This window comes from Crocuta crocuta, unplaced genomic scaffold (assembly GCF_008692635.1).
Source record: "Crocuta crocuta isolate KB4526 unplaced genomic scaffold, BGI_CrCroc_1.0 scaffold31, whole genome shotgun sequence".
Lineage (NCBI taxonomy): Eukaryota > Metazoa > Chordata > Mammalia > Carnivora > Hyaenidae > Crocuta > Crocuta crocuta.
The window spans coordinates 4933302-4955535 of NW_027528362.1; the positions used below are offsets into that span (position 1 = coordinate 4933302).

Below are 22234 nucleotides of genomic sequence, written 5' to 3' on the forward strand. Positions count from 1 at the left end.
ATTTGAATTGCTTACCCTGAGATGACAGCAAATGTTTTCCTTTTCTTTCTTTTTAATTTCTCTTGTCACTTCTTTGTTCTTCTTTTCAGATATTGTTGTTCATTGAAAAATAGCACAGAAGAATGCCATGGACCCATAGGAATTGACCCAATCAGTTCTGACCTTACTTATAGGTTACATTATAATGCAGGTATATTATTATTATTATTATTGCTATTACTAATTATGAAAAAAGGTAAGTACACCCAAAGAAATTGTCAGTTTGACATCTCGCCCTTAATTCTTGTAACATCTGTGTTATTTCTAAGGCTTAACTCTAAGGTAGATAAATTCTTGGAATGAGGTTTTCCAAAAACTTAGACAGACAATACGCTGTTGCCCAGTGGGATTCCCCTCTGGGGAAACTCTCATGGGAACAGTCACTGTGTTTGGCAGCCCAGATCAATGCACATCACCGTTTCACTTTCCTTGTGCATGGATGACAGGCTCACCTTTCTTTTTTTTTTTTTAAAGTGGGAGCAGGTGAATAAGGAAAGAGTAGTAGAAAAGAAAACTGGAAGACCAAATTTAAGAAAGAACTCACAGGGAAGTGAGGCTCTGGAAATGGCTTCGCCCAGGTATACCTGTCTGCCTGTGCTCTGAAAGTCTCCGGGAACCCCAGGGCACATTCAGGAAGGTAGTTATTCTGGGTAGACGAGTAATGTCATTTTGGTTCCTAATTGGCAGGTAGACTCTTAATACAGGCTCAGAGTATTACAATCCCCTCATGGGTCATTGCGGATTTGATGCTGAATTCTCTTCCCCGTCAGCACATGGGCATGGTCTGTCTTGTGTGAACAGGGGAGCATCGTCAAGATACTAGGGATTGACCTGCCAGGAATTCATCTAGTATAGAGTAACAGCTTGATAAAGACCCTGGAGTACCACGTAGTGTTCAAGGCCGGTGCCATGACGTTATCTGATGGCAATGCCAGGTTCGAGCCAATCGAGCCAATCAGACACAAACTGAAATCGGGATGCCAGTTGTTAGAAATTTGTTGAGAAAGCTTTCCTTTCTCTATTTCAACCAGACCTTTTACGATCATCTCATCATATTTTGTGGTGATAATATATAAGCCCAGAAATGATTATTCTCCTCTCATAAAAGGTACTGCAGCACATAGTCCTATCTGTGCATGAACTGTCAGCTGATAAAAGAGTGAATACACAGAATGCTGTCTTGACGAGTTAGCACTGTTTTTGGCACACAAATTTCAAGTACTCTTATAAACTCAAAATAATGTCTCAAACCGTATATATTAGCCTTATTTCCTCATTACAGTCATCCAAGTTGTGATAAATGCTTTGGCAAAAACTCTTTAATGACTATTCCTGGAACAAAGGAAACTAGAAGAGAGTCTAACTTCTTCCTCTCAGCACAAGTTGGGAGGGGTCTTCCCAGTATAAATTCATCCATTTGCCTCGTCAGCCATTCTCCGTCCAGCCTCCAGTATTTAGTTGTATCGTTACACATGTCTGTGTAATATGTGCACCAATAAATTACATTCCAAATGCTCATGCATTTTTATCAAGATTATGGTCTTTCATATTATGACACTGTCTTGTAAAATACTCTTAAGTAGCTAGATTGATTTTCCTTTCTGATACTTAATCAAAGCAGGTTTAGGAAAGCGGTGTTAAAATCACACATTTTCATAAGCATTTAAAAATGGATATGCTTTTGATTCTTATAGGTTTAAAATACATTTATTCTTAATAGGTATAAATTGTAATTCTAAAAAACTTACCATTTCCCCCCTTAGATTGTAATTTGTCCTTTATATAAAACAATATATATACATGGAAGAAGAAAAGTAAGTCATTTTCACCTTTTTGTAAACATTTATACTTATGATTTACAGGTATGGGCATGAAAAGAAAAATGTATGACTGAGCTAATAAAATATTACTTTTTCAGGAAAGATATAAATGATGTATTTGACATTATTTGTAACTACATAGTTGCTCGGACCTACTTTCTAGCAGAAAGTGCATACTGATACTCAGAAAACTAGTTCACTAAAGAGAAAAAGGTTTGTTTGCTGAATATAATCCCACTTGGGTTTAAATATTTACCAGTGTTTAGTGGTGTTACCTTAAGATTTTAGTGACTGCAGTCTCCTTTTCTAGAAGATTCCTTGCCCTGATGCTGAAGACAGACTTGCGAAGCTGAAAAATTACAAGTGTGGCTTATTAGTTTCGGAATGTGAAGGGACAATATGCTGACAAATCATTACATACATTATATAGATAACAGTATTAAAACATTAAACATGAATTTTTTTACTAAAGCATCATTATATGATTGATGCTATCATTTAATTTTACTTTCTATTTTTATTTTTGTTTGGGTAGAAATGCAAACAAGCTTTGTGGGGCCACATGTCACAGCTATGGCAGTGACACATTGGCTGTGATCATCGGTAATAATGTCTTACATCTGAATCGGCTTTTCAGTGTCCAGAGAATGTAGCATTGAGACAAATATTGGACTATTTCTTGGTATTGTCCGGTAAACATTTTTCTAATCCATTTTATTCCTGTTTCAGGTTTTTTTTTTTAAGGTTTATTTATTTTTCTCACACACACACACACACACACACACACACACACACACACACACACACAGTGTAAACAGAGATACACAGAGAGAGAGAGAGGGAGACACAGAATCCGAAGTAGGCTCCAGGCTCCGAGCTGTCAAAATAGAGCTGATGTGGGACTCAAACCCATGAACTGTGAGATCATGACCTGAGCCAAAGTTGAATGCTTAACTGACTGAGCCACCCAGGCGCCCCTGTTTCAGGTGCTTAACCTGTGACTTGGTATTAATCTGAATGATGAGTTCAGGAGTTGTTTTGCCTACTGTCATGGAGACCAATGAGATGGGCTTCATTGCTTCCTAGTTGGCAATGATGAGATTATTTCAGAGAAAGGCACTAAGAAAAACACAATCCTGGAGGCTGCCTATAAACCAGAAGATTCCTCAAACTCAGCTCTGTCCTGCTTGATCATTGCAGAAGTCAGAGGGGGACAGGTGTACAGGGAACTCAGGTGAGCAACAGCAGGGCAGAGAAAGAACAGGGAAACATGCCAACCTCGGCAGATTCATAATAACAAATAACTAGGAAGTGTAACTCCAACGGTCACACCAAGGTAATACTTGGACAACGACCTGGTCACCTTGATCAACAGATCAGGTTAGATTTACTAAGCACGGAGTATGAAATTAGCGACTATCAGAGACACAGCTTACCTAGGAATCAGAACTGTTTACCAGAATCGAAAAGCCTAGTTTCAAAGGCAAGGCTGTGTTGCATGAGGTCACCAGTAAAAAGTAGATAGTAGGGTGCTGGCTGGTATGTCCAGCAGAAAAGACGAGAAGGCTGCAGGACTTCAGGTGGGGACAAATAGCTGTGTCTGAAATAGCAAGATGATACTGAAGAAGTGGACGTTGCGCAAGGCCTTGAAGGATGGTTCAGATTTCCATAGCAGAGGAGGCCGTGGGCAAGGGACTGCTGTTGGAAATGCATGCGTGGGACAAAGTGGTCCAGTGCAGATTACCTGCTTGAGCGCTGAGCTCGGTGGAAGAAACACTGTAAGGCAGACTGTGTTTCAAACAGATCTGAGGGATGAAAAAATAAGCAGGAGACAGAACCGCTCTGTATCCAGTAAAAACAGACCATCCAGTTTCTTTTAAAGAAGTTAGTGACTTCAAGGTACAAAGTCGCAGCACTCCAGTCTGCAAACAAGCCCATAAACAAATACTGTACTGTCACCGACATGTCCCTATGGCCACTGCGGAGGGGAAGTGACAGGCACAAACTGGTCTTTTCAGCCACACCTGACAATCTACATAACCCCATAACCAGCAACATAATTTTCATATTTCACAGCAGATCTGCAATAAAGGGAAAGATCATTGAACACAGTGGCAATTTCCCTCATATGAGAAAAGATGGAGCATTCATATATGTTCAGTAATGAAAAACTGAATTGGTTTTGTTATTCATCAGAGCTCTTGGAAGAATAAATTAATGTGCAAACTAGGAGATAAAGGTGGATATCATTTTTTTCAGAAGTTACTTTTTTAGGGTAGTGCATGGAAGGCTGTTTACCATGATGGATCCTAAAGTTTTTTTTTTTATTTTTAACAATTTTTTTCATTTATTTAGTTTTGAGACACAGAGAGAGACAGGGTGAGCGGGGAGGGGGGGCGGGGGGAGCAGAGAGGGAGGGAGACACAGAATCCAAAGCAGGCTCCTGGCCCTGAGCTGTCAGCACAGAGCCTGATGTGGGGCTCAAGCTCACAAACCGTAAGATCATGACCTGAGCCGAAGTCAGATGCTTAACTAACTGAGCCACCCAGGCGCCCTCGATCCTAAAACTTTCTTAAATCTCCTCCCCTCCCCTAATGAGGTGACTTTGGGCACTGAGTTAACCTCCTAGAGCTGACAGCCTATCTCCCAAATTATTTAGTTATTTTCAGAGACAGAAGACTCAGCTGAAGGGTCCCATCATGGTGGCCCTTCTGTCCTTTGGTTCCTAAGCACACAGTCATGGGAGGCCCAGGCTATGGGGGTCCCCGAGGCTGCAGGTTTGGGGAAAGGACTGGACCTCACTAACCTTATTTCATCTTTGAAGGATACTGGCATGCCTTCGTCATCTTTCCCTTAGTGAAGGTGATGGTCTGAATTCAGTCACCTACGTACTGCCCTGGAATTGAGCAGCTTGGAGATAATATTTATTACATTGATCCCAAAATTATTTCTGCGCTGCCTAAGATCGCTAAAGGGCTGCCGGATCTCCTCCGTCCTAAACCTTAACTGGTTAAAGTAAAATACACTATTGATCTGTACAAGGAACTACTTGAGAACGGATTTTGTAGCAGCAGAGGTGGCAAAAGGCTAAATTCTCTAATAGAAGAACTTCAGGTTCAGCCTCAGGATTGTCTGACTGATTTTTTAAGTAAGCTCTACGCCCAACATAGGACTCAAACTCATGACCCTGAGATCAAGAGTCACATGCTCCACCCACTGAGCCGGCCAGCCACCTCCAGCTTCAGGATGTTTTAAAAGAAGAAACCTTGACATTTGGTTTTTCTTATTTCTGTAGTAAAGCTTTGCACATTTTTTTTTTCTGCCAAGGACACCTGCTATCCCAAAGTACTCAGAGCTACGCTGCTCTGCAGCGCCCTCTTCTGGCTCTGAAAGATACTGACAGTCACCTGAAATCAAAATAAGGAGTACAGAAATCAGTTTGAAAGATACGTAATTTTTGACCTGAAGTTTTAAATTACAGCTAAGGCAGGTACTAGGAAATGTTTCCTCTGGATGTAAACATGTCGGACATGTAGGACTTAAAAGGAAGGGTATGAATGACATCACACGGAGTTTGCACTGAAAAAAAAAAGATTAGTTGAAAAAGCCCTTTTTGGTGGTTTTATTTTATTTGTAAATCTAATACACCCAACTCCAGGAGATAAACATTCTCTGACTGAATTATAAAAACTAAATTTAAATGTTCAAACAAGAGATACCGGGTGGCTCAGTCGGTTGAGCGTCCAACTCTTGATTTAGGCTCAGGTCATGATCTCACAGTCGTGAGTTCAAGCCCCACATTGGGCTCTACACTGACTGGATCCTGCTTAAGATTCTCTCTTTCTCCCTCTCCCCTCTGCCTCTCCTATGCATGTGCTCTTTCATTCTCTCAAAATAAATAAACTTAAAAAATTTAAATGTTCAAACAGTACAGAGATGCTATTTTTTGTCTTAAAATTTTAATTTAAAAGGGATTTCCAGAACTGAGCACCTTAGCATGAAATTCAGGAGGTTCAAATTTGCAGTTATTTGTGGTTAAATAATTTGGAGCTGAAGGACACAGCAACCGATGGATCTCGCTGATTTTCTGGCAATTTCTTTAACATGTTTTAATCTACAGGTATACCTTACCCCCTGAGCCACACCCCCTCCTTCCCCATAGTTGAAGGACCTGGGCATGTGACCTGTAGTTTCCGGGAATGTGGATTTTCCCCAGTGCACATTCATGCCATAGTTCACATGCTCCTTTGTCTTCTGTATCTCTTGCAAATTGGCATCTGGACCCAGAGTCTCCTCAAGCTCACACTTGATGGCTTTGGCACGGCCACAGGTGATGTTGTAGCTTTTCATCAGAAGGCACACAATGTCTGATTGTTCCTCCTTCTGTGATGTTAGTAGTATTGATGTTTATTGCTTAGACTGTTGATTCATTCAGTTTGCAAAATTACCACTTCTCATTTATTAGGTGGAATACCTTTATAATGAGGTACTTCCTCTCATGCACTGTTTGGTTACTCAGTAGTACAGTTCATATGGAAAAGGCAAAGTAAAGGTTGATTCTTTACCTTTACTTATTCATTTTTATATAATTAATTGGTTTTCTATCATCCTCTGAAGGTGACCAATTAGTATTTTAAAAATGTCATTATTGACTTAAGGACTTAAATATATTTGGTTTCAATCCGTTACAACCAGTATCCTCATGTGAGGTCAAAGTATCCCAACTGTGCACATTGGGAGCATTTTCAAGATGGCCCATGGGTTCTGCCGGCCTGACTTTACAGCCTTTGTCTAAGTTTCCTCGTTGTTAGTATGGCCGGATGTCCCCAGCCCATCTTGTGTATGCTTCCTATTCCAAATTAACACTTCTCTCCACAAAGCCTTGGTGTATTTATTGAGAAATGGGTTTCAAGAACATAATTTAGTGATACTTATTGCTATGAGTTGGTCGCTATTTCGAGGGCTTTGCCTGATTTTATTCTGATATTTTCCATTTAAATTAGGGGTTTTACCGAATCTCTTCCATATGACATTGTATCTCTTCAGTTTCTGTATCCTCTCACTCCACATCAAAACTCTTGATTATCAAATATACTCATTAGTTTTATGTCACATTTCATAGACAGTAGTCTTAGCATCACCATACCTACTCTAACAAATACAGTTAATGGATATTTAAAAAACATTTGCGTATATTCTTCTCATTTTCTTCTCATTTGTACTCTTGCACTATACTCATATCAGCAGAGCAAAGAGCTATTACACATTTTTCTCTTTATTTTAATCCTCACGTAGTCATGTAGCTGTGGTTAGTCATACACAGTTTAAGAATCTTTACCACCTGCTCTTATGTTAATAACTTGGGGTCATTTTTGGAATTCATTTCGGTTGTCTGAAGCATGGTTTTTAGTAATTTCCTCAGGAAAGGCTCATAGGAAAAACACTGCTTACACTGACATTACTTACATTCTTACATCTTAATAGAAGTTGTTTTTTTTCCCCCCTTGAAACTTGAGAGGCAGTTTTCCTGGATATAAAAAAACTGGCTGACAATTTCTCTCTGGGTGCCCTAATACGTGATTCTAATTTCTTCTGACATAAAACATTCCTGCCAAAAAGTCTAATGGTAATCTAATGCTCTTCCCTTTATAAGTCACTTGTTCATTTTGAGCTGATACCTATTTTAATTTTATTATTAATATTATTTTTTGTTTTAATTTTTTAATTAAATTCGAGTTAGTTAACATATAGTGTAATATTGGTTTCAGAAGCAGAATTTAGTGATTTGTTACTTACATATAACACCCAGTACTCATCCCAACAAGTGCCCTCCTTAAAGCCCATCCCCCACCCACCTCCCCTCCGGCAACCCTCAGTTTGTTCTCTCTAGTTACGAGTGATACATTAAAAAAAATAAATAAAAATATATGGGGCATCTGGGTGGCCCTGTCGGTTAAGTGTCCGACTTCGGCTCAGGTCATGATCTCACAGTTCGTGGGTTCAAGCCACGTGTTAGGCTCTGTGCTGGCAGCTAGCTCAGAGCTGGGAGCCTGCTTTGGGTTCTTTGTCTCCCTCTCTCTCTGACCCTCCCTTGCTCACGCTGTCTCTCTCTCTCTCAGAAATAAATAAAACATTAAAATACATATATATATACACACACATATATTTATATATATATAATTTTTAAGGTCCTGTAATTTGTCTGGAATATGTCTTATTTTTGGTCATTCGTGATTGATACTTTCAGTTACATGGTGTGTACTTCCAATATTTAGTTTCAAATCTTTTTACATTTCAGGAAAGTTTAATGCTGTTCTGTGCTATGACTTTCATTTTCTTCTTTCGGGATCTCTATAATACAGACCTTGGACCTTCACCGAAATTCTTTGATCTGTCAGTTTCTTTCAAATCACTTTCATTTCTTTCTTCATTTCTTTTTAATTTCTTCAAATTTCCTCTTTTATACTTTCTAGTTTTCTTAAGGCATCATCTGGTGCATGTGATCACTTTATGTTCTGTCGAGTTTAGTCTTCATTGCTTTTACTAATATAGTTGACCCTTGAACAATGCAGGGGTTAGGGGCACGGACACCCCACTCAGTTGAAGATACATACATAGCTTTTGACTCCCCCCTGCCAAACTTAATGGCTAACAGCCTATTGTTGACTGGACACCTTACCAATAACACAGTCAACTAATACATATTTTGTATGCCATATGTATTATGTATATGTATATACATATGCCATATGTATATACAGTAAAATACTGTATTATTGTAATAAAGTAAGCTAGAGAAAAGAAAATGTTATTACAAGCATAAGGAAGATACACTTCTAGGTAGCACTGTATTGCATTTATAAAAAAATCTGCATGTAAGTGGATGTGCACAGCTCGAATTCATGTTGTTCGATGAACTGAAAGGACAGTTAACTGAGCTCTAGCACCTTATATATGAATTTCTTACTTTTTAAAAATATTTTTAATATTTATTTTTGAGAGAGAGAGAGAGAGAGAGAGAGGGAGAGGGAGGGAGGGGCAGAAAGAGAGAGGGAGACACAGAACCCAAAGCAGGCTCCAGGGTCTGAGCTGTCAGCACAGAGCCCAACGCGGGGCTCAAACTCATGAACCGTGAGATCATGACCTGAGCCAAAGTCGGTCGCTTCACCAACTGAGCCTCCCAGGTGCCCCGTGAATTTCTTACTTCTGTTGCTATTCTAGTCTTATGTAATCTGTATGTCTTTTAAAATTTTATTTATGTGTTTGTTTGTTTATTTATTTATTTATATTTACATCCAAGTTAGTTAGCATATAGCTCAATAATTATTTTAGGCGTAGATTCTGGTGATTCATCCCCTATGTTCCGGAACACCCAGTGCTCATCTGAACAAATGGCCTCCCTAATGCCCCTTACCCACTTGGGCCATCTTCCCTCCCACAGCGCCTCCAGCAACGCTCAGCTAGTTCTCTGTATTTAAGAGTGTCTTACATTTTGTCCCCCTCCCTGTTTTTATATTATTTTTGCTTCCCTTCCCTTATGTTCATCTGTTTCGTATCTTAAATTCCACATATGAGTGAAGTCCTATGATATTTGTCTTTCTCTGGCTGACTTACCTCACTTAGCGTAATACCTTTCCGTTCCACCATATATGTCTTCTCACTCATTTTGCCACATAATGCTACAAACGAGCTGTTTGTGGGTAAGTCTTTATGGTAAGCTTTCCCTGTCTATTGGGACAGGATTCTGCTCCTTATTCTTTTTCTCTTGCAAGTTTTGTAGGGAATTTGGCTTTGAGAAATTTCTGTTGCTCATGTTTATGCGCAATTAGTTGTCCTGAACAGTTTAGTATTTCCTTCTTGCTTAGAGCGTCTTCTTCTGTTGTTTTAACACAGTGATCCACACGGCAGCCTTCTTCCTGAGACCCCCTGGCTTTGTCATGGGGAACAGACACCACCAATTTTATCTGCTTTTCCCCCTCATCACTCTTTGTCACCGGCCTGTTCAAGTTTGATTCCACTGCTGAATGTTTTCCTTTCGTGTGGAGCCAGGCAGGTGTGGTCCTGTCCTCAAAGACATCACACGCCTCGTAACTAACCTTGGCTTCTTCTCCACAGGCACCAATACTGTGTGTTATACCCCCAAAGTCATGTGTTGAAGCCCTAGCCCCCCAGTGTGAAGATGTTAGGAGCCAGGGCCTCTGGGAAGTGCTGTGGTTTAGAGGTCATGAGGACACAAATGCCACGATGGCATTTGTGTCCTCATAAGAATAGGAAGAGACCAGAGCCCTCCCTCTTTCGGTCACATGCACACACAGCCAGAAGGCAGTCATCTGTGAACCAGGAAGAAGAACCAGACACCAAATCTGCTGACACCTCAATCTTAGACTTTCCAGCCTCCAGAGCTCTGAGGGATAAATGCTATTGTTTAAGTCACCCAGCCTGTGGTATGTGTTACAGCATTCCAGACTAGTCACCGTGCAAACCGTGTAGTTCTTGTTTTGTCTACAGCTGCTTTTCCTTGTGGTTTGTGGATTATCTAGTTCTGCTGCAAATGTTCTCTACGGATTTTGGTTGTTATCTAGGTATTCTGTTTACTTTCCTGTGGGAATTCAAGGGGACGAAAAAAAAAAACTACGCCAATGCCTCTATCATTAGGCCAGAAGACGCCTTAATTATTTTTTGTTGAAAATTGATGCAAATTTATCATTTTTATTTGTCTTTTCAAAGAACAAAATTTTAGTTCTACTACTGTTACTTCCTGCTTCTTTCCCCCCTACTTTCTTCCCCTTCCACTGTCTTAATGTTTTCTTGGTTGGTATTTTTATAAATTCTAGAGTTAAATATTTGGATGATTAGTGCCAGCCTTTATTCTTTTGCTAAATTTGCACTCGAGGCTATAACGTTTCCACTAAAATTCTTTCAGCTGTTTCTCATAGATTCAATCTATATAGTGTTAATTAGTTTTCAGTTCTGGAAACTGTTTATTTCCATGGGGTTTCTTGTATGCTCTCTAAATTATTTAGAAGTGATTTTTTAAATCTTGAAAAGTGTTTCGTGTTTTTCTGGTTGTTCTTTAATTTCTACTTTTATTACACTTTGGTTAAATAACGTCTTCTCTAGCACACTGATTTGACTCATGCTTAGAATTCCTTTGTGATATGTAAGTGATCATGTTTTGTAAATCATTTAAGTGTGCCTCAGTCAGAATGTGTGTTCTCAGAGCGCCTGGGTGGCTCAGTTGGTTAAGCATCTGAATTCTGCTCAGGTCATGATCTGAGTTGGTGAGTTCAAGCCCCATGTCGGGTTCTGTGTGGACAGAAGAGACTGGAGGCTGCTTCGGATTCAGTGTCTCCCTCTCTCTCAGCTGTGCCCCCCCACTTGTGCTCTGTCTCTCTCTCAAAAAATTAAATAAAAATAAATAAATAAATAAATAAATAAAACATTAAAAAAAAGAATGTGTGTTCTCAGGCCGCTAAATGAAAAATGTATTAAGTGCCCACTACATGAATCTAGTCAACTGTGTTTTTCAGATCTAAATCCTTATTAATTTTCTTGGCTCTTTGGTCATATGCTAAGGTATCATACACATATTTGTAACTTAATTTTCAAATTAATACTCATAGGTATGTGTTATTATCTCTTTTTCACAGGTGAGAAATCTGACATTCATATAAATTATGTTGTTTAGGTCACCTAAAATTGTAAATTAGACTCCGATAATTAGAAGTCTAGATTATACAGCTCAGCGTTCAAATCTCATCATTAAACCATGCGTATGTAGAATGCCACAAGGCTTAACAGTATAAAAAATGAATTTTCCAAACTATACTGTAATAAAACACTGTTTGTTTGACTTGAAAGATTTGGTTTATACACATAACTTGCTCTTATCCCAAATCCTAACTCAAAATCTAAACTAGCACGTTTTCCCTTTGTTCCGTATATGCATACTTTATTTTCAGAATAATGACCCTGAAGCATTAAAGGAGATCAATAACTTTTTTCTCCTGTTAATACCAGTATGAGAAGAGTATTTATATTTTACATTTACTGATTCCTTGACATCTGGGATCCACCACAACTTTCAATTAAGCAGAATATTAATTCAATTTATTCAACCACCAGAGAGTAACCCTAGACTATCAAGGAATAGTGGCTTCCTTCGGAACGCTACTGTGCTTAGTCTGAACAGCTGTACTCTCACTCTGGTTACCTCCTTCAAAATGAAGCCATTAGTATTTGCTTGAGAGAAAAAACCACAGATATTCTAAGAATTCGGCTCAGTTTTTCTGATTTGGAGTCGTTAACAATATACTTCTGTTTGCACCAGAGCGAAAGTTTGAGAGCCATGTTTTTTCTTTTTCCATTTTGCAAATACTAACAGGCTGATAATAAGTGGAATGTATTTATAAAAAGATATGACCATAAAGCACAAAACCATGGTCCAATGAACAGGGCTTGATGAATGTCATTTCTGCTAGAAAGGTGTAGTGTAATTATTGTAATTAGCCACTTTATTGAATAAGTCTCCCACATAAAATGTCATAATTGGAAATAAGCAATTACTCAAAATTACATAGGTTGAAGGTGGTAGGTACATCATTCAGCTGTATTTTAATTTTTCATGCACCTGTGAACTGAAAACTAATCCCGTGGAGCATAGGACAGATCATGTGTGTGGTAGGATGTTTCTATAAAATCAACATTTTATAAAATTGACATCATACTCGGAAAGAAAGAATTTAAAAGGTGATTAGTGTAGGCAGCAGCAAAATTAAAATAGTCACATTACAACATATACAAAGGTGAACACTGTTCTAATAGCATGTTACAAAGCTTTGAAACATGCGTTAGAATGTAGATTTTGTGAAAAGGGAGTTTTAGATGATGGGTCAGGAGTTTTGATCTTGTTATTTCAACATTATAAATTCTGAATCCTGAAAAAACACCAGGCATAAAAGTTTAAAAATTTATAAATATGTACATACACACACACACACACACACACACACACACACACACACACACACACCCTTCCTTCACAGTCTTCCTTTGGGGCCGGGACACCCCATACTATTGATTTCTCCTCTGTGTGTGAATTCATCTTTGTGTGAATCCACTGGGTCATAAGCTCCCTATGATAAGGGTGGAGGATTTCTTGTCCACTACATTCCCCTCCACTGTCCAGTACTGCCTGTAATTTGTTCTTGAAATGTTTTTAGAGAATGCATACATTGCTTAATATTAAAGATGACTCTCTTCTGTTCTACATTTTTTTTCTTATGAGGTGAATCCTTGAAAATACAAATGTGAATCAAGAAAAAATTACAAAGGAGAACTATTTATTTCAAATGCACCAATTCACCTGATATGTAAGAAAATCTTGTGAAACCAGAAACCAGACGATTGGAAACTTAATTGCTTTGACTGTTTTTGCACTTGGATTACGTAACAATGGTTTTGTCGCTCAAGTTTGTGGCATTGGAGTTTTGGGCGAATCTCCAACAACTTGCACATCAGCTAGACCTCATCGGTGCAATGAGGACGGTGATTCAGAAGATGGGAGAGAAGCAGTGTCTTCAATAACATAGGCTCAAGGTACATGACCTACTGGTGAGAAACTATCATATAGACTAAGCATTTCACTTCATGCTGACAGCTCGAGCTGACAGCTCGTGTAAACAGAAACACAAAGACCAAAAATGTGCAGAGATTAAAAAAATGAGTGGATTTATGATTCTGGGAGGAAATGCCAGATGCTTTTAACAATGCAGCTGTTTGTGAATTTAAAATCCCAGGCACTCTGGTGATACAAGGGAGCAGTGCTTTCTCTCCAATTATGATTCAACTGTAGCTCGACCTTAGAGCCACACACACCAGCCCCGGCAACAACTGTAACACATTGGGACAGTCATCACGCTTCATGGAAAGTAAACTTTAGGAGTAAACTATACTCAAAAGAGAAGAACGTTGAAAAAGGAGTTACATGGAACTTTCACAGATAGGATTTGATAATTGCTTTGGAGATAGCACTGAGAACTTGTGGTTAAAAGCCCTCTGTATTACCTACGGAAGATGCTCAATCCTAGGCGCATCAACTTTTGAACTTCAACGGATGTTCACGGAAGGAACGCAAACACGTTATTTATAATCCCAGACCCAAAATGATTACCCCACCACATATTCTGTAAAAAGAATCACTCATCGGGAATCGCTCCTTTCATGTCCGTTGACAGCAGGAGGGGATTTTTACCTGGACCCCCACTCACTGTGTGCATAGAGAGGCCCTCGAGAAATAACTGTCAGATGAAAAGATGTGCACTCGAACTCAGCTGTATTTTGATCTGAGCTCGAAAACATACTGCAAAGGTCAATAAAAAAGAAAACTTTTTCATTTATATTTTGTATCTTTTTGTTTCCTCTCCATTATTGTGAATAAATGGACAATGAGTGATCTACTAACGTGTCTGTAAGCTAAAGGTGGAAGTAGGTAGGGTTTTCACATTTGGTCTGGTGGACACTCTTTCTTCACTTCCCTGGACCACACAGTTTGTAACTCTGTCATCAGCCCCTGGTGAGGTAGTGATGCCATGTGATCTCCCACTCTCCTCCTAGAGATGTGTCCTAAATGGCACTGTGGAGATGCTGAACTATTATTTTAGAAAATTCTTTCAGAAGAGTAAAAGCCCTAAAGATGAAAATAGGCTGTTGTGCCCCTCTCTCTCCCTCTCCCTCTCTCTCTCTCTCTTTCTCTCTCTCTCTCTCGGTGAGTAAATGTTCATCCTGAAAATTATAGATCAGTTAACTTGCTCTGTACATCGTTTGTGGAACAAATCATCAAACAGTCTATAATCACATAGGGAAATACAAAATGCTGCCTGGCAATCAACAAGGCTTTGTGAAGAGTACGTCCTTCCAGAGCAATTTAATTTACTTCTTGAGAGTCTAAGACACTATGTAGGCAGTGAGGGTAGTAACTGAAATATCACAAAAAATCAGACCAAAAAAATCATATTCATGAGCAATAAGGAAAGTAAATCAATAATTAATACCATGTGCTTAACTAGACTGTCAGAACCGGAGATTAATTTGTTGATGTAAAAGTCCTTTGTCTTGATTGATGAATGTAAGTCTATTTGCTGAATCCAAATTCATGGTACGGTTTAGGATGAGTAATCTTTCTCTGGTATTAGAGGCATGTAAAATGGGCTATGCCAGTACGATGCTAGGCATTTAACATATATTTTACTATTTAATCCTCATGACAAACACTGAAAATAAGAATGATCTCTATAGCTGAGGATCGGAACCTACATCACTCATCACTATGGTCACAATCACCACTCTACTCTGCTTCTCATGAAGTTACATCAAGCATCTTCCGTGTCCTGTGCTTTTGCACATGCTTCCCTCTGCCTGGAGCACCTTCCTCGTACAATGCTCAACTTCCTGCTCCAGAAGGGGTCCTGTTCAAGGTCCCTGTAACACTTTTCACTCCCATGCATTTACACATGTTTCTCCCCACAAGACTAAAAGCCTCTAAAGGGCACAGCTCACATTTTGCTCAGGGTTGAATTCTCATGGCCCCAAAGAGTGCCAGACAAAGAACAGGTGTTCCATAAACGTTTGTTGAATGACTGAGTGACTGTGAAGACTTATGCCTATGAAAAGGACAAACAAAACATAGTAATGACTTGTATCCCCTCCCTCACTTTGTACATGTATTAGCGGATAATTGCGGAGGCTTACTGTGGAACTTGCTGTATACATTTAGCAGAAAGGAGACAGGTAAGAAAGAGGGCAGACGTTGCTCTATTGTCAGAGAAATACTGTTTTCTTTTTAAGTTTATTTATCTTGAGAGAGACAGCACGAGTGGGTGAGGAGCAGAGAGAGAGAGAGAAAGAGAAAGAGAGAGAGAGAGAGAGAGAGAATCCAAGCAGGCTCCACATTGTCAGTGCAGAGCCTGATGAAGGGCTTGAGCCCATGAACCATGAGTTGATGACCTGAACTGAAATCAAGAGTCGGACGCTCAACTGACTGAGCCACCCAAGTGCTCCTCTGTCTTTTTCCTTTAGGATCTGCAACAACAACAACTTAAAGATATTATGTTTTGTCTTTTTTTTCTAGGAGAGATAGAGAGAGAGTGTGAGCAGGGGAGGGTCAGAGAGAGAGGGAGTCACAGACTGAAACAGGCTCCAGGCCCTGAGCTGGCAGTCAGCACAGAGCCCGACGCGGGGCTCGAACCCACGAACCGCGAGATCATGACCTAAGCGAAAGTCGAACACTTAACCGACTAAGCCACCCAGGCGCCCCAAAGATATCATGTTTTTGTTTGCTCGTTGTTTATGGGGAGAAGGACAGGTATTTGAAACTATATGATAAAGGTAATCAGGGCTATTTTTAAGAACATGGTCTCTGCAAAGTAAGGTTGCCATGGAATTACTTATGGTTGTTCAAAGTCGAGGTAATGACTCGGACAATATCCTGCCTTTGTGTCTTCATGTTTCTCCAGGTGCTTAACCAAAATCACCCCCACCTTTTGTTGTCGTTTTTTCTTTTTTATCCCTTCACCTACAATCTTCAGGTTCCTGGGGACTCAGTATTTTCCTTGACAAGCGGTCAGCTTTGTGGGAGTCAGAAGTTTCTCCTCACAGGTCAGCGTTAATGGAAAAGTTTTATGTTAGTGTTCCTTTCTTTGATGTCATGGGAATCACTGTTAGACGAGCCTCTCATTTTCTTTTTATTTCTTACTACTCTTTGAGGAAAAAACAGCCTCAATTTGTGCTCTGTGATGCTGGGAGAGTTTCTCCATATAGAGTGAAAAACCTTGCCATCCACTTGACATTTCCAAAGGCAGCTGGGGCCGTCACAGAAATTTCCAAGTGCTCGCTGAAAAATACTTCACCAGAAGCTACGAGGGGGATGGCCTCTGTTCAGGATTTGTGTCATGTGTTGATGTAATTTTATGTGGCTTTAGGGTTTTTAAATAAAAGTTTTAAAAAGGCTTGGCATATTTAAAAATACAAATACTAGACTGCTTCCTCTTCAATTTCTGCTCCCCTCGGGCATCCTCATGCTGAAATTCGTTAAGCGGGCTTCTCTGTTTTGGGTTTCCCGGGCTAATGGCACTCCACACAGACAACAAATCCCAAGTATCCCTGAAGACTGCCAGGAGTGGATGGCAGCTGAAACTGGAAACGGAACATCAAAGGAATGAAGTTGACCTTCCCGGCAGCCTAAGTGAAGCCAAGGCGCTAAGAAGGAACAGTTACGTGGGTAAACCTTCATGGTGCTGCTGTGCTAGCGTAATGGCTACTGAGATGAAGAGAAAATATGTCCTCTACACCCCACCTTCCCAACTGGAGCATGTCCTCAGAGAAAGAAGCTCACGAGGAGATAAATAATATTCTCCCAATTGTAGATTATTACAGATATGGGCCCACGAGGCTTGCCTGGGATGAGGGATACCCTAACCATCATGGATAATCTTCCTTGTACAAGATCACCTACGGTGTGTCTCAATCAAACAACCTTGTAGATTGGGGAATCCCTGCTGTCATCAATAAATTCTAGTATCTTCTATTTATTTTTTTAAAGTTTATTCATTTATTTATTTTGAGAGAGACACAGAGAGCTGGGGAGGGGCAGAGAGAGAGAGGGAGAGAGGGAAAACCCCAAGCAGGCTCCACATAGTCAACATACTGAGCCTGACTTGGGGCTCGAACTCATGGAAACTGTGATATCATGAACTGAGCTGAAATCAAGAGTCGGACGCTTAACTGACTGAGCCACCCAGGCGCCTCAGTTCTAGTCTCTTAAGATGCTGAGTGATTTGGATACTACTGAGGAGCAGTGTCTGTACTAGCTCATTATATTTTAGGAGACTGTAAGAAAGCCACAACTGCATGATTATGGAATAAAACTATAATTGTTATCTTACTTTCAGTTAGCTAAAAAATAACTGCTAAATGAGGAAGTAGAAAGAAGCCACAAAAATATAAGGAAAGTAAAGAAGTCAGAAATGGCGTTGGAAGTTCTCGGACCGTGACCTAGCCCCGGGATCGCTGGGGAAGGGAGATGGTGGGCACCCAGAGGGGTGACAGGCGTGCCAAATTCTCCTCAGACTCCTCCCTGTGACCTCCACACACCTGCCAAGAATCTTTATTTTTTTCCTCACCAGTTTCAAAATATTTTGTTCAGAAAGTGTGAGAAACATCATATTTGCTTTCACAGAGAAAATAAATTTTCAGGGACTGATTTCAATTTTGTGTGTCCAGTGGGATAATGTTATTAGTGACTTGAAAGAGCATGTCGTGGATTTGGGGCATAACGGCCACCAGCTCTTGGCATTCTTCTTCCTAGAGGTGGCTGTCACCACAACCACAGCCCAGCCTACGGGTTCATCTCACAGCTCTGGCTTAAAGTCTGCCTTTGAAATCAATTTTGAAAATAAACATTCTGTTTTCTAGTATGCACAATGCAATTTCTAACTGAGTGGCTAAAAACCAGGCCACTAGCCTTCCCCTCGATCATCCACGAACACACGAGCTTCTGCGTCCAAGCCCTGTACACAACATTGAATGAAATATAACAACTGTGGACAAGAAACGTGACAAACATAGTAACAGTTTTTTAAAAAACAGTCAAGTCTTTAAGGAGGGTTAAGAATATTGCTTGTATTGGGACACCTGGGTGGCTTAGTTGTTTAAGTGTCCGACTTTGGCTCAGGTCATAATCTCCTGATTAGTGGGTTTGAGCCTTGAGTCGGGTTCTGTGCTGGCAGCTCAGAGCCTGGAGCCTGTTTCGGATTCCGTGCCTTCCTCTCTCTCTGCCTCTCCCCCGCTCATGCTCTGTCTCCCTCTGTCTCAAAAATAAACTACAAAAAAAATTATTTTTAAAAAGAATATTGCTTGCATGTGCACACATGCACACAAATGCACATTTTTTTGTGATTTTTTTTCCACTCAAACTTTGAAAGCAAAGGAAAATCTCAGCTGAGATCAATTCCGTGGCTTGGAAGATAAAGTGGAACAAATATTTCGCCGTACAAAAGAAAAGCAGAGAGATGGCAATCATGAGGGAAAAAGTAAGAGGGAGATAAAGGGCCAGATGGAAAAGTAATAATTGAACAAATAGTAAATGAACATTTCCCTGACAAATACGTCAGTCTGCAAATTGAAAAGACTCCCCATTTGGGGCAGTTCTGATGAGTAATGACACACAAAGTATATCCTGGTAAGGCTCCTGAGCCCCAAGGATATGTAGAAAGCCTTAAAAGTTTCCCCAAACCAGAAAGCCCACCAACCAACCAACCTACCAAGCACCAAAGAAAAAACTAATTATATTCAAATTAAAAATAAAAAAGATACTGGCAGCAGACTTGTCATCTACAATGTTGGAATCTAGAAGAGAGAGAAATAACATCTGTAGGTGCCTGAAAGAAAATAATCAGGAAGAGACAGAGTACAAGGAGTTCATTATCATCGTGCCTGAGAACAAAACCACCAAGCGGCAGCAGCAGAGAATGCTGGGAGAGTCAGAGGGGCGGGGGGAGGGCAGGGGATAGAAAGCAGAAGAGAAAGGCATGTGTGTGGGGAAAGCCTGATCCTTGTGGGACCGGAGAGCCGGGGAAAGGGGATGAAGGGTTTGGTATTTTATTTTCACATGAAAATGAGAGCTACGTATTTGATCCTAAGCAACAGAAAAAGGGCGGCCACAATTTAATAGATTACAAAGTAAACCAGGACTTCCAAAGGAAAACCCTTGAGAGTGAAACGCCTGGAAGCTTCCGCAAATTCTAATGTTTAAGATCTGTTACAAACTCTGTTACTGATCGTTCATTTTCTAACTGTGGAATCTGAGGGAAAAAATTCCCTATCAACTATTCCATGACAGATAAATCACAGCATGATTAAGACAACGCATAGCGATAATTCCTGCCACATACTAAGCACTTAATAAGTGGTAGCTAGGTTGACTAATTTTTTTTCCTAATGTTTATTTTTGGGAGAGAGAGAGAGAGAGACAGAGTGAGGGAGGGCCAGAGACGGAGACACAGAATCTGAAGCAGGCTCCAGGCCCTGAGCTGTCAGCACAGAGCCTGACGTAGAGCTTGAACTCATGGTCGGCGAGATCATAACCTGCACTGAAGTTGGACACTTAACCAACTGAGCCACCCAGGAGCCCCTTGACTGGTTTTTATAGAAACTTGTTCTGGTTTTTCTCCCTCATGTAATAACTGGAATAAATATGGTCTCTTGGCAAAAGCAACATATAGGCCACCATTAAACCTGGGCTGACCATTGGCGATCAGAACCGTTCTGCATGTAAGAAAATGCAGGGTTGGGACACTCTCTACCCACCAAAGACACAGGGTTGCTACCTGGCACGGCTCAGAAGCTGACGTGTACAAACATAAGACTTCATAAATATACCAATGTTAGCCTTAATGATTTCTTCTATGAATAAAATCATTTTCTTCATTATTCTCCTGAGACCTTAGATTTCCGGACCCCATAGAGCCCTGCAGTTACGTAAAAAATACATGCTCAACAAAACTTTGGTAATTTGAAGCAGTGGATTCTTACTTTTTGGTCAATGTATTTGTTGTCTTCTATCGCAGACCGTTTGGAGTGATCGCACGACGAGGAAGAGGTGGAGGGGAGGCTCCGTAAGAGGCAGCAGGTGTCCTGTTGCTGACGATCGATGAACTGCTTCATGAAACTTTCCCTTTGCAAATGAAGTACAGACACACACATGTCAAGCATTGTTGATAAAATGGAGCACGTGGTGGCGTTTTACAGTGATGGATTTGCTTGAGCTAAGATAAAGGTGAGGAAAGTGCAGAGAAAATAAGACACGGATGCATTCATTTTCTAATGTCCCCTCTCTGTAAAGAGAGCTTTCCGACTATTCTTCATGCCCAATCTTATATTCTAATAACTTCTGGCTGCTGCTGGAAAAAAAAAAAAAGAAAGAAAAGAAGACACATCATGCTAAAAGCAGTGTTTAAATTTAATTAGCAAAATAATTAATTTTGAGAAGGCTTCCTGAATCTTCAGTCCTTTAGTTTAAAAGAGTAACGTCCCTGAAATAACTTTTAGGCAATAATATTCAGTCATTGATGGTATTTTTTTGAATCCCATTGTGGTAATAAGATACTTTTCTCCCCCTCTACGACTAAGAAGAATTAGTTCATCTCTCTGAACTTCCATTCATCATAAGAATTCTCGAGAGATAATTTTACATTTAAAGATTAAAAATAGCTCAGAAGAAATTTGCTTTATCTGACCTCCAAAACATGGTGAGGATGCAAATAACACCTTTTTCATATAACCACTAATCTTGAATCTAATATGTGACTCTTTTATACTTCCTATTTTCTTTTTCTTAAAAAATTTTTAATGTTTATGTTTGAAATAGAGAGAGAGAAGGAGTGGTAAGCAGAGGGAGACACAGAATCTGAAGCAGGCTCTAGGCTCTGAGCTGTCAGCACAGAATCCCACGTGGGGCTCAAACCCACAAGCCTTGAGATCATGTTCTGAGTGGAAGTAGGATGCTTAACCGAATGAGCACCCAGGTGCCCCTATACTTCTTATTTTCAAGTTAAAAATTATTTTAATCAGAAATGCTAATATATTTCCATTTGAATTTTAAATATTATGGCACCATATCCAGCCTCATATTTTTATAGCCTTTGCCACAGGATTGTTTTTAGAACTAGTTACATAAAAATGTCATATTTCATACTATTCTGGTTCTATTTGTGACTTTTGAGTGACAACTGAAATGATATCCTTTAATTATTAAAAATAAGGGTTTTAACACATCCTTTATGCAAATGCTTAACTGAAGGGCAAAGTGGTAGAAAATCCAATTAGTGTAAGCGGGAAATGCCACGTTTCTTCTTTTAAAAGAGGAAGACAAGGAGCCATTAGAGCCTGAGGTGAGTGTGCTGGGCAAGCCATGTCACCAGAATGTTCGTTCTAAGGTTGTATCCAGGTTAGAACAAGTTAAAGATGAGGAGGAATGACACACCGTCCTCTCCTGCACTAGTTACGGTGGTTTACGACGCATAAAGAAACATTGACAACAGGCTTACTTGCTTTCGAGCAGGCCTTTGCAATGCACTGCTTGTTCTCTGTCTAAGATGCATGAAAGAATTTCTGAACTTGATAAAAACGTGAAAGACAAATTATGCTGGCATCCGACGTGACGTTCTAAACAAATGCTGTTACTGCAGGGCAGAAATCTGGCTGGTGGCATTTCTCTACTCATTTGAAAACAAAAGGCTTCAAGAGGCAAGTTTATCCTTATATGGTTGGAAGTCAGAGGGTCTGCCTGCAGCTGTGAGCACCCTCACCAGTTATGGGCG

General features: G+C 40.0%; 1 protein-coding gene across 1 annotated transcript in view; it reads right to left on the reverse strand.

Moving 5' to 3' along the window:
* NALCN (sodium leak channel, non-selective) overlaps positions 1-22234 on the reverse strand; it is a 293487-nt gene that overhangs the window by 71138 nt on the left and 200115 nt on the right. The window contains exons 16-17 of the mRNA XM_077753896.1: positions 20448-20589; positions 2135-2208 (exon numbers count right to left, since the gene is read on the reverse strand). Coding sequence (XP_077610022.1) covers positions 2135-2208; positions 20448-20589 — 216 coding nt within the window. The remainder of the gene's footprint in view (positions 1-2134; positions 2209-20447; positions 20590-22234) is intronic.